The sequence below is a fragment of the Lycium barbarum genome, chromosome 6, assembly GCF_019175385.1.
Source record: "Lycium barbarum isolate Lr01 chromosome 6, ASM1917538v2, whole genome shotgun sequence".
NCBI classification, from domain to species: Eukaryota; Viridiplantae; Streptophyta; class Magnoliopsida; order Solanales; family Solanaceae; genus Lycium; species Lycium barbarum.
This window is the reverse complement of record NC_083342.1, coordinates 127,017,525-127,030,823: the sequence shown is the minus strand read 5'-3', so window position 1 is coordinate 127,030,823 and position 13,299 is coordinate 127,017,525. Positions and strand designations below refer to the sequence as shown.

Here is a 13,299-nt window from a genome sequence, read left to right as displayed (position 1 = left end):
TCAGTGTAAAATAAAATTAGGGTTGCGCCCACAAGAACACAGCGATCTACAATAAGTATTCTTAAAGATTGGGCATTTCTTCTTTTCTCCATCTCTGCGTATAGCCGCCGCTCGCTCTCTCACAATTGTCTCCTTCTCCGGATCCTAATTTTTTCTAAGGTACCATTAATTTCTAGTCACCGTTACGTGCAATTTTTGCCTAATTTATTTTCTTTTACGGTCTGTCTTGAAGATCTAATTTATTTTGCCTAGTCTTAAGCTTTAATGGTTATTTAGGGCAATTGGTGATTTGGGTTTTCATATAGATGTGAAATTAACATGCCCATGTTGTTTTCTTGATATATTTCTCGAAATTTTAATGACTAATTAGGGCAATTGGTGATTTGGGTTTTCTTAAAAGTATGGAATTTTGTTCTTTTCTTGATGTATTTCTCTTGATGCAATTAGATTTAATGGCTAATTAGGGCAATTGGTGATTTGGGTTTTCATATAGATGTGAAATTGACATGCCCATGTTCTTTTCTTGATGTATTTCTCTTGATGCAATTAGATTTAATGGCTAATTAGGGCAATTGGTGATTTGGGTTTTCATAAAAATGTAAAATTGACATGCCCATGTTCTTTTCTTGATATAATTCTCTTGTCCGTACTGTTGTGTTTCAATTTTGTACTTTATGGGTGGATTAAAGATAGTGATTTTCCTTTAATCACTGGTTCTCATGTTCAATTTGAACAAAGCATCCACCTCATGCTTAATGTGAAGAATGACTCAATTGTCTTTGTTCTTTTGATGGTTACATGTTTTTGTTTATTTTTGTGCTTTGCACAATTTAATGTGCTGAAAAGCATGCTAAACAGTTAACTCTGACATAAGCAGGCCCGATTATCATAACTGAGTTAATCTTTCCGTGCACCTGTTGTGGCTCTTGGATTGACTTTGCTTCCTCTCTCTCATTCCTGCCCAACCTCACTTTTCCTGTCTTCCTTTTTCAGAAATGTCGGAGGATGATGAATATCGCTGTTTTATCGGTAACTTGTCATGGTCTACCTCTGATCGAGGATTAAAAGACGCATTTGAGAAGTTTGGCAATCTTGTTGATGCAAAGGTGAGGATGGTTGTTTTTAGGTTGTTTTCCAATTGGTTAATTTGTCAGAGAATCGTTTTTCTTTTGCTTCTCTTTTCTTTGTTCTTATTGTTTGCTGTGTGCTGCTGCTGGGCGAATCATTTATGTCAAGCATTTGTTGTTCGGGATATCACCCTATCCTTTGTACCAGGAATAGACCACGTTCTTACTTGCAAACTCCTTCCTTTTCAAGGAGGGATGAGGGTTTTGACTACTTTAGTGCTCTCTCCCTTCTACATGCCTGGTAATGCACCTATTTTGACCTCTTTGGGTGAACAATTCAAATCTTCTGAGTAATTTCTTACTCTTGCACTTTGAATGAGTAAAGTGAAGGCAAATTAGTGTCTTTTTACTCATGGTCAGGGGATTGTGGTAAAGGTTTTCTTTTGCTTGCAAGCCAATTAAAAGTTTTGCAAAGTTGGAACTTTCATAGAGCTTTATTTCAAGCCAGAATGAAAACATAGAACTCATAGGAAAGAGATAGTCCATTAATTTAGGAAAATGCAACTTAAGGTACTACATCAGACAAGTATCAAAATTTAAGTGTTGATAGGAGAATAAACGAGAATATGAGTTCTTCTTATCAAACTTCTGTAGTTCATTAGAAGGTTTCTGTGTGTTATGAAGTCTGCAATGAGAGTTAAAATAGTAGTTGTCAGTTGTCTACCTCCGTTTCCTCTCTTTTTCTTATTTCATTTCCACTCTCTCTTTTCCTTTTTTCTGGATGTTAAATTCCAATGTTCGTATGCCTCTATTCTTTGTTGATTCAGGTTGTACTTGACAAGTTCTCTGGCCGATCTCGTGGATTTGGGTTTGTTACATTTGATGAAAAGAGAGCAATGGAAGATGCCATTGATGCAATGAACGGAATGGACTTAGACGGCCGTGCTATTACTGTAGACAAGGCCTCGCCTCAACAAGGTTCAGGCAGAGATTTTGGTAGTGATCGACCCCGTGACCGTGACCGAGATCGTGGTCGTGATCGCGGTAGCCGTGATTATGGAGGTGGGCGGGGATCTGGTGGTGGAGATTGCTATAATTGTGGTAAGCCAGGACATTTTGCTAGAGAATGCCCTAGTGAAGGGGGTAGAGGTGGTAGGTATGGTGGCGGAGGTGGTGGTGGTAGAGGTGGACCTGACAGGAATGGTGATCGATATGGAAGCCGCAGCAGCAGAGATGGTGGTGGTCGTGATCGTGAAGGAGGTGAACGTTTTGGCCGTGATCGTGATCGTTCCGGGCCATATGATCGTCGCAGTTCTGGAGGCTATCGAGGCTGATACTCTAAATTGTGGTAGGTTTTTAGATTTTTTGAGTTTCAGTCTGATGTTCATGGTATCTCTTACTTGAGAGCTGATTAAATTTTGATTCTTTCTGATGCAGCTGAAGAGTTAAAAGTCCTACAAGCTGGATACAAATGTTTTGGTGCATGTCTTCTTGGTGCCTTGTTTCCCTGGCCTGTCAGCGGAATCGTTTGAGTTCATGAAACCTTGCTGTTATAAACTACTGTTCTATGTCCGTGAATGTTCGATAACATGGTTTGATTGGGATCTTATGCTTGCTTAATTTGCAAATTTGAATTTGGCCTCACACTTTCGAATGCCACTATGGTTGCTGGTTATTTGCTTACTTGGTTTGGAAATTTGAAAACTGTTGTTTGGTGCTGGATTCATAATGATTGCATGGAACGTGCACCTCTGAAACTTTGCCTTGTGAAATGATGGGTCTGATGAATAACCTGAATTTAGTACTGGTGATCAAATACCTGGCCCAGCAGGTGTTCATGTCTAATCGGAATGTAGAGCTGGACTAGGAGTGGCCTTTTTGTTGTGTTCTTTGTAAAATCTTAACAGTTAAAATGGAGTTAACCAGGTAATTATTCCATTAACCCTCCATTAGTCCATTCTGGGTTCTCAGCTGTTACGATATTAATTTTGTTGACCTTTTGGCAGGCTATTTTGTTCCTTTGGCCTTTTTTGGATACATATTGGCTCTCTTGCTAGTTTTGTGCATTTAAATTTTGTAATTGCGGAAGCATTTCGACGAGTGAGAATGCTTCTGCATGGAAGGATCGTCGGTGCAAGAGTTAGTTTCCTGTTAGATGGCAAGATGTTTAGATACTCTTGAAGAGCAGCAATTGGGGTCCATTAATTTGTTCTGCTTTGGTGTTGCTCTTTCATGGGGAAGGTTCTGGTTCTTTTCTTCTAGTCCTGTTCTCTGTATCAAGACCCAAGTGAGTGCAAAACCAATTTCAGCTAGACTTCATTTCCAATCGGCTCCTGGTTCTTGGTCTCTTTTTCTAAGTGTGGCAGATAGTTCTGTTTTTAAACTCCAATTGGAAACTTTGACCTATTCCGTGTCACCTGTGCATTGAAGAGGGAAGTGCTCTTTTGAGTCTTTTAATTATTGTTTCTCTAGTGCATTTCTTGGCTCCCTTACTCTTTTTTGGGAAGCAATTCAGAATTTAATTTTGAGGAAATATTTTTGGAGCTTGGAATATCTTTTCCCTTGTTGTGCTTTCTGTGTATATCGTGCTGGGAGCTTCTTCATCTTACTGTAGCTTCAGATCCATTTCCCTTGTGCTGCTTACAGTCTTGAATACATAAATGAGCCATATGTGATCTTATATCTATATCGTTGCTTATATATACACATTTTTGTTCTTTTTCTGCCAAATTATATTGAAGCTTTGTGGCCCTTGGAGAACTCTAACTTTAGTCCTCTATGATAAACTTGTCGTTTCTCTCCCTCAAATTAGCGACAGGATTGTGTGTTTGGCTGCCAATTTTTTGACTTGGTCCTTTCAAGGTTCCTTGTTTCATAAGCTTGATCTCTGACCTCTATGCTCTGATTTTTGACGACAGTGAATTTACTAATGCTGGCAATTGCCTTCAATCGTGATGGTTGCAAGAGATTTTTAGTTGTTGGGTGTTGGTATTTAAATTTTTTTAGTTTTTTTTGGGTATCTAAGTAGGGGTTGTTTATTTCTTCATTAGTAATCCTGTTTGGCAAAGTATATTAGTTCAGTTCTCCCCGTCTTTATATCATCATGTAGGTGTTAGTGACTAGCTTAAGTCCCAGGTTCGTCCAGCTACGACTAGCCTGCTTAGGTGCTGAATGGGAAGTTCATTTACTGCACTTCGTGAGAAAGATTACTTTTAAAGTGAACTTATTTGGCCTGGTAAATCCTAATTAAATTATGCGTAACTAGATTCTTGCGAAATTTAAAGTTACTGTACATCACATTACGGATGCTTTTTGTTTTGTATATCAAGATGTAAAAGCATAATAAGAGAGATTTGATGTTGTGGAATAGGACGGTTGAGAAATGATGTCGAAGCAAATGTAAAGACTTTTTCAATACCTTTTACCGTTATGGAAGTTGAATGAATTTCAGAGACATGGTTCTGTATTACAATAATTGGTCCTCATAGTTTACTTTGGGTTTTGGTGCAAATGACATGGAATTCAGGCCGTTTGAGGGTTCTCTTTCATTTCAGTAAAAAGACTGGCAACTTACTATCAGGATCTAGCTAGCACCATTTGCGTACACAAGTAAAATGGAACATCTTGATAAAATTGTTGTAATGTATCGTGAGATGACGAAATGGCGGATGCATGATGATTAATATTCGAAATAACTTAATCACCAACTACTTATGCAGGCGAGAATAATATAAATTTGCTTGGAAGCATATTGCTGTTCCTTATAAAGATTTTTGATATTGATTTCTTAAATAAAGCATAATTACCAATTACAGGATACGTAACTTAGAGCTATAAGGAGACGTTTATAGATTGAATCTGGTCTGCACCTAAGGTTGTGAACCAAAGCTCTGTGCTTGGGGTTAAACACATACTCCCTCAATCTCGTTTTATATGGCACTATTTCCTTTTTATTCAGTCCTTAAAAGAATGACATTTCTATATTTGGAAATAATGTAACTTATGATTTACAACCATGCAAATATTTAAAGCTAATTTTGAATCACAAATTTCAAAAGTCTTCCCATATTTATTAAACTCGGTGCCAAATCAACCAACCTTCATATAAAATGGGACAGAGGGAGTATAAGATATACTAGTAGTAGAAGTAGAAAGTGAAAAACAAATCTGGCTGCAGGACGGAGAAAGTTAGAAAATTGGGGTGTTGTATGTATTGAGGTCTGAGGAAGTGGGTTGAGGAGAAATTGGGGTCCCTAGGATTCAGATTTGTGGATGTCTCAAGCAAAGAATTGTTGAACTAGTTAGTGGTCATTAGTTGGTTGCTTTTGGACGGCAACATGCATGTTTAGTTATTCTCGTTGATTAGCTACTAGTAGTTGTCATGTTTAGCACCATGACTTAAAAAGTCAAGTATCTATGTCTGTTTCTTTTATTTTAAGGAAAAACAACACCAAATCCCCTAAAATATAAAATATTTACCCGTTCTATGCCCCTCTTAAAGTAATTTCGCTTCTAACCCAGCCGGCTGGAAATATTTACCCGACATACCCCCTCGCCCGAACCCCTTCCTTCGTGAGACTGAAACAGTCCTCCATGATACTATCTCAGTATATTTATATACCACGATGGTATCATGGTCCCCGAGGAGTGTCTTATTGAAGGAATGAAGCAGTTCTCCATGATACCATCACAATATATGTATATAAGACGATGGTATAAGAGGTTTTTTTCCAGAAAAGTGTGTCTTTTTAAACAAATAAACATGATCATCCATAATACAATCTCAATATATTTATATACCATGATGGTATCATGGAGGACTAAGAGGAGGGCTGAGCAGTCTTCCATGATACCATCTCAGTATATTTATATACCATGTTGGTATTATAATTTTGGGGGCATCTCAGGTAAATAGTTTTGATTTTTCCGTGGGGGTACGAAAGTAATAGGGGTATGGGCGGGTAATTATTTTGGTTTGAGATGGCACGCACGTTCTTTCCCCTTCTTTTAACGTGTTTAAGTACCTTTGTTGTTTTACATTCTGAATTACCAAAAGTCGTGTTTAGAATGAGGACATGCTCACACTTGAAACCTTTGGGTAAAATTGAGGACAGTAACTTAAAAATTTCTGTTTACTACTATATGTTTAGCTAGTCTAAAACCTGTTATTATGAGAGAGCAAGAATAAGTTAATGTGAAGAAGCAATGCTGATGCTCAATCTGCCTAAGGATTTGATATCCCTGTCAATGAACCTTATATACATATTCACTAAATGGTGATATTGGACATGCAAGAATTTAGTTTTCCTGCAGTCTCCGTAGCTGAGTCAGGATTTCCAATTCACAAAAAGAAATTATTTCCAACACCTAAAAGTGGGGTTTTAAAGTATGAGAATAAAGGGATGAGAAGCAGGGTATTTGGAATCAAGTGGAAGGAGTGGAGGCTTCTTAGTAATGTGGGATAGCAGGGTAAGGGAAAGGTCAGTGATAGACAAAGGGGTCTACACTGTTACTGTTCGATTAGCTTTAATTCAACACAATTTCAGCTGGTATCTCACAGTGGCATATGGACCAAATTGCAGAAAGAGAACAACAACCCAGTGTGATCCCACAGGTGGGGTTTGGAGAGTGTAGAATGTATGCAGAAAGAAAGGTGAAAAAGGAAGGCAGTAAGTAGTAGCAACAAGCATAAACAACATCAAGGTAATAGTCTAAAAAAACTAAGAAAGAACAAACGAGGCTAAAGAAGAACTCAAACGAGGCTAAAGAAGAACCAGTAATAGTCTAAAAAAACTAAGAAAGAACAAACGAGGCTAAAGAAGAACTAGTAATAGAACCTAAGAATGCGAAAATACAAGAATAATACACCGGGAAAGAATGCCCGACTACCTACTATCCTTCTACCCTAATTCTAGACCTCCACACCCTCCTATCAAGGTCATATTCTTGGTGAGCTGAAAATTATAATAGAGAGAAAGAACAACTTTGGGAAATAGCAGCAAGTAGAGGAGTAGTGAGGCAACTTTTAGGATTGCGGTGTTTATGGAATTGAGTACTTTATAGTCTATAAAATACCTGCAATTTTCTTGGAAGTGCTTAAACAATTTTATGTAAGATTTTGACAGGTGTTGATGATGATGTCCCATCTAGCATGTAGCAACAAGGCTAGCGTATCGAAGATGCAAGGACCTGTTTTATAGCTAGTCTTTCAAGTTCCAGCAATATAAAATCCAGAAAACATATAAATATCATTCTTAAGCACACCAGAAACATATCAGAAGTAGATTTCTCACATTTACTCTAGTATTATCCACAAAATGTAATCAACAGTGCAACATAAGATGATTCTGAACTAGGTAAGATTCTGAACTAGGTAAAGGGACAAGAATAAAAATTTCCTAACACATCCCCACGCCAGTAGAGCCTATCGGTTTGGTCAGTCAAAAGGTAATGGCCATAGCCATCCAGCCACCAATTAAAACTCTGGCACAAGATTTCACCGTACGACTTCTTCCCAAAAAGGAACCAATTCATCCAAATGCTAACAATGCCCAAGATAACTGCAGCCACAATCACAGCTAGCCTCAGCTTATGGTTAGATATAAATGCAGCAGCAAGAATTGGTATTATGCCACCGAGTAAAAATGCAATAGCTGAAGCTATGGCTGCCAGAAATGGATTTCGCAACCCTTCCTTCTTGTCTTGATCGTCTTCTTGCTGTCCATGATTCTGTCCGCTTACTAACTCTGTGTCTAGTTGAGCGTAGACAGAAACAAACTCTCCTATGGCCATGCTACAAGCACCTACAAACAACCATGCAAAGCCGGTAAGGATCACGGTGTTAACGTCTTTTTGGACAGCTCCAACGCCCATCATCAGAGATGCAGTTGAAACCAATCCGTCATTGGCTTCTATCACAGCAGCTCGAAGCCACTGTGCCCTTTGGGAGTAGTCAAAATCCTCTTCAGGGACTTGGTTTTGGTTTTGGTTGTCACGTTCTTTGGGGATGGTGATTTGTACATGGTTTTGAGCAGCCATGAAGAATGTTTGTAAGGAATTGTTTTGAGAAATTGAAGGACTCCTTGTTTATGAAGATTCAATCTTCTCTCTTATGGTATATATAGGGCAGGATGACTAAAAATTGATCAACCTTTGCAGAAAGTGGTGCCATAAAAAAGTAGTAGTAGTGTGGTGAGCACAAGCCTTAGTGGCGGTTTTTGTTTTTTAATCTTTCTTTGCTAAAGCCTTATATTTGTTTATTAAGACATTCTAACTTTGCAAAATGAATCTGTAGTTTCAGATTTTCAATTGATTCACTATCATTCGGTAAGGTGACTTGTGAACATGGAATGCTGTATAGGAAAGCACTTGCATGCATGAATCTATAGAGATACAGGACATACTCTTTTCGGTATATAAAAATAGCTCTCCACGCTAAGCTGAGAAGCAAAGATTATAGTATTACAGGGAGTGTGCCATCCATAGAAAGGCCACAAGCTCGTCATTTTTTTTAATGAAGAGTTTTAGGAAAGTTACTTTAACCAAAAAACTTTTAGAATCCACTAATTGAACACTTTGGTCATATATCACTATAACAGATGTCCTGCAGTCGGTTTATTTTAATTTTTTTATGATTTACCCATTTCCTTTTTTCTTTATGGTGCTATTGGTTATTACAGTTTTCATGTAATTGAACGAAATCACATAACACGGTTCTCATATGTCATGATTAGGTACTTCAGCATAATACAGATAGCTCTGCTTGCTGAAGTCCTGCATTTGCCTATTCAGAAAGCAGTGACATCTTTCAAAATGAATGCATAGTTCATGTTTGCGGATCCTTGCTCAGCGTTTTCTGGAGATAAAATCTTATTTTCAGAAACGCCTTAAATTATCCAACGTCCCTGTATCTATCATACAAATGCATTTACTTTTATTTTGTAATCCGAGATGGAAGACATGATATTGAGAGCAAAAAGCCATGGAAACGCAGTTACTTCACCAACTATGAGATGGTCTTGCAACTTTAGGTAAGAGAAGTTTGTGAATAATATAAGGATTGCTGTATAGGAAAGCACTTGCATGAACACAGATATGAGATTATATATATATATATATATATATATATATACACACACACACTTTCTTATAGTATTATAGTGTGGACTGGGCTCCCCTAAGAAAGCAAAATATTAAAGTATTCCAGGAAGTGTGCCATCCACATAATGGCCACAAGCTCTTCATTTAAGAATTCAGAAGGAAGAAAAAGAGAGAATTCATTGAGGCCAAAAAGGGTTAAAATCCACTAAAGATCACGCAGTGTTTTACCACCATTTCTTCTATTTGACTGAGATTTTTCAAACCATTAGGCTGATTCAAGATTTGACAACTAAGATTTTTGGATGTCCCTTGTAAAATAGGATGGTTGAGAACTTAAATGGTTGAAACTGAAGCAGGTCTTATGAATCATCATTCCACAAAAGAGAGAGACTTGCACCATATACATAGTATAAAATTCGATTGGTTCCTGCCAATTTTCCTAGCTTGCACCCAGGGGCGGATCTACGTGTAAGTGAGGGTGTTCACCCGAACACCCTCGGCAAAAAATTACAGTGTATATATAGGGTAAATTTTCTGTATTTATGTGCATATATTAACTTTTGAACACCCTCAGCAAAAAATTACAGTGTATATTTAGTTTTTTTTTTTTCCGAACACCCTGAATGAAAATCCTGGATCCGCCACTGCTTGCACCATGTACATAGTAGCAAATGGTTAACTCTATGTCAGTAGACTTTCTGGGATTGTAACCCTGAATACATTCCCCATCAAGCGGTGAGACGGTGTTTCGAATTGGGTTGCTTCTTGAATAAGTACTTTCAACTTTATAAATTACTTGAAATCCTGTTCAAGTGTTTAATGATAAATTTGTTAGATTGTAACAGGTGTCGATGATGCCTCATTTTGCAAGAAAAGACATGGCTCTAACTTTAGAAACCCTTCAATAGTAGTATTTTACTTTCCCTTGGAGTGCAAGTCTACTACGGCCAAGCACATTGAAGAAGCAAGACTACAAGTATATAAATTTCAGAAAACGCGTCACTATCATTCATTCACACCACAACCGTTACAGAAAAAGATATCTTGCATTTATTCTATTCTTATACTGGAAATTTAGTCGGAAACACAACAAACATTTGTTAAAAAAGATGATTCTGGACTGGGAGTAGGGACAGGAACATAATATTCTGGTCATATCTCCATCCCAGCAGAGCCAATCAGTTTGGTAAGTCCAAAGGTAATGGCCATAGCCATCCAGCCACCGATTAAAACTCTGGCACAAGACCTCACTGCAGGACTTTTCCCAAGAACAGCACCAACTCCTCCAAATACAAACAATGCCAAGCTCACTACCGCCACCACCACACCCATCCTCACCTTATGGTTAGGTATAAATCCAGCAGCAACAATTGGTATTATGCCACCCAATGAAAACGCAACAGCTGAAGCTATGGCTGCCAGAAATGGATTTGGGAGTCCTTCCTTCTTGTCTTCTCCTTCTTGTTGTTCATGATTCTGTGCTCTTATTTTGGTCTCTCTCTTAATTTGAGCTAACTCTATGTCTAATTGAGAGTACACAGAAACAAACTCTCCTATGGCCATGCTACAAGCACCAGCAAACAATGCTGCAAAGCCGATTAATATCATGGCATTAACGTCTTTCTGGACAGCTCCAACACCCATCATCAAAGATGCTGTTGTAACCAATCCATCAGTGGCTCCTAATGTAGCAGCTCGAAGCCACTGTGCCCTTTGGAAGTAGTCAGAGTCTTCTTCAGGTACTTGGTTTTGGTTATGATTATCATTTTCTTTAATGACAGTAAGTTGGAGATGGTTTTGATCAGCCATGAAGAAAGTTTTAGGGAATTGTTAGAGAAAGGATGTTTCTTGTTTAGGAATTCTTTGTTTTTGAAGATTTAATTCTCCCTCTGATGGTTATATATAGATCAGGATGACTAAATAATATCAGCCTAAGCGGAAAGTGGTGCAATAAAATAATAGTAGTGTGGTGAGCACAAGTCCGTTTTGGATTTGATCTCTTTTTTTTTCTGATTGCATGCTTGCTAAAACCTTGCATTTGTTTATTAACAAATTCTAACTCTGCAAAATGAATCTGCAGTTTCAACTTTCATTTCTGCCATTGATTCCTAGAAGGTGACCTGTGAATATTGAATGCGGTATAGGAAAGCACTTGCATGCATGAATCTCTAGAGATACGGCCTAAGGACATACTTACTTTGGTATATAAAAATTGGGTGGAGTGTGCTCTCCACACTAAGGCTGAGAAGGCAAAGATTATAATATTCCAGGGAGTGTGCCATCCATAGAAAGGCCACAAGCTCTTCATTTTTTAATGGAGAGTTTAAAGAAAGTTTCTTACTTTGGACCAAACTTATCCACTAAGAGAACACCTACCTCCTAGAACAAATGTGCTTTGGTGAGTCTATCAAATTCTTTTTTTATGTTATCCCTTTTTCTCTTAATAGTTTTTCTTTTTAGTGTTTACACGTTCTTGAAAGAAATCACATACCATCATTTGTTATGTGATGATACGGAAGTATAAACTTCAACACAATACAGATTACTTTGATTTCTGATTGCCTGTTTTCTATTCAGAAAAAAGTGAAATCTTTCAAAAAGAATGCATAGTTCATGTCTCAAATATTCAAAACGCCTATCATAAGGATTAGCCGACTACTGCTCCTTTTTTTTTTTTTTTTTTTTTTTCTGTGTTTACTTCAAATGACCTAATGAGGATGCATTGCTGTATAGGAAAGCACTTGCTTGAGCAGAGATACGGTTTCTTTGCATTATATAATTTTGGGTGCAGTCTGCTTTTGACACTAGAGGTTAAAGTAAAATATTAGAGTATACCAAGAAGTGTGCCATTCACACAAAGCCACAGGCTCTTAATTTCTTTTTTCTCTTTTTCTGATCCACAATGAAGTGGAAGTTACTATTTTTAGACCGTAAACTTTAAATCCACTAATGAACACCATCTTCACGATGTTTCTGCACCATTCTTTCTATCAAACAGATATTTCTCCCAAGTCTGATAGGTTTATAGACCATCTCAAAAATTGGACAATTGAGATATGTGGAAGTCTTAGAAATGTCAAAACAGAAAGTTTAAATTTTCACACGATTGAAGGTCGAAACTCACTGTATACAAGAGAAAAGTCTGTAGCATTGTGTTTTTTATTTAAATTATATGCACCGACAATATAAATAATTTTACACTACCAGTAATTGAACTGATTATAGCAAGTTATTATTCTATATTCTAATTTACCATATCAGACTTGCAATTAAGAGTTAGTAGATAGTATAAAGCTTTTATAAAATGTCAATGCACGGAACTTAAAATTCATGTGTTCAATGACCCTCATGATATAACAGATTTCTCATCATAAAGACGATAGAATAATTACTAGTCCGATATGGTCTAAGTAGGATTATGGGGCATAAGAAGGCAGCATAATTAAAGCATTGCAGTATGAGGTATTGGGTCTTGCCATCATTGTATGTCTTGAGGGGTTTAGCAAACAAGTCTTGGTCGGATAGTAGCTAATTTTCCTGGCTTGTCACACATAGAAGTAATCAAGTAACAGATTAACATCCAGTCAAAAGATTTGACAGGTTCCGTTTGGGACAAAATTATATACTTCTAAATGTATGAAAGGCTAATATAGATTTCAAGTGCTCAAATGTTTGGCATATTATTTGTCTCAAAGTTGATTTATGTGGAAATCTAACAAGCTTTTACGTTCAATTTGCTGTTGCGCACAATCTTGAAACTGGCCAAGGCTGATTATCCTTTCTTTTGCTCTCTTAATTGTCATGGATTAATATGATGAAGTGTAAACTCCATCTAGCCCAATCTCAAGTCCAGAAAAAGAAGGGTTGCCTTTAGTTAATGACCAGTGTAAAATTAGTCAAGTTGTATCCTCTTATTAATGGTTCATTGAGAAGTGGGGCCAGAATAGAGAAGAATGTTTAGAAGATCTGATATAGCTTTACCACAACACTATATGGAATTGAGGAGTTGTTATTTTTTATTGATCAGCACTTTGATGAAATATTAGATTATTGCAGTTGATGATGCCTAGCATATCATAACGAAGTAAAATGTTGTGTGTTATGGCTAATCTTTACAGTAGCAAAATGGATT

General features: G+C 37.3%; 2 protein-coding genes and 1 pseudogene across 2 annotated transcripts; 1 reads left to right on the top strand and 2 right to left on the bottom strand.

Moving 5' to 3' along the window:
- Positions 1-2,711, top strand: LOC132598755 (glycine-rich RNA-binding protein RZ1A-like). The gene is made up of 4 exons (XM_060311821.1): positions 1-159; positions 994-1,106; positions 1,895-2,415; positions 2,505-2,711. Exons 2-3 carry the CDS (start codon positions 996-998, stop codon positions 2,399-2,401), a joined length of 618 nt encoding a protein of 205 aa, XP_060167804.1. The 5' UTR covers positions 1-159; positions 994-995; the 3' UTR covers positions 2,402-2,415; positions 2,505-2,711.
- Positions 2,712-6,032: 3,321 nt separating this feature from the next.
- On the bottom strand, positions 6,033-8,578 carry LOC132600169 (vacuolar iron transporter homolog 4-like; annotated as a pseudogene).
- A 1,241-nt stretch (positions 8,579-9,819) lies between these two features.
- Positions 9,820-11,041, bottom strand: LOC132600168 (vacuolar iron transporter homolog 4-like). The gene has a single exon (XM_060313266.1). It carries the CDS (start codon positions 10,974-10,976, stop codon positions 10,320-10,322), a length of 657 nt encoding a protein of 218 aa, XP_060169249.1. The 5' UTR covers positions 10,977-11,041; the 3' UTR covers positions 9,820-10,319.
- Between the last annotated feature and the right edge of the window lie 2,258 nt (positions 11,042-13,299).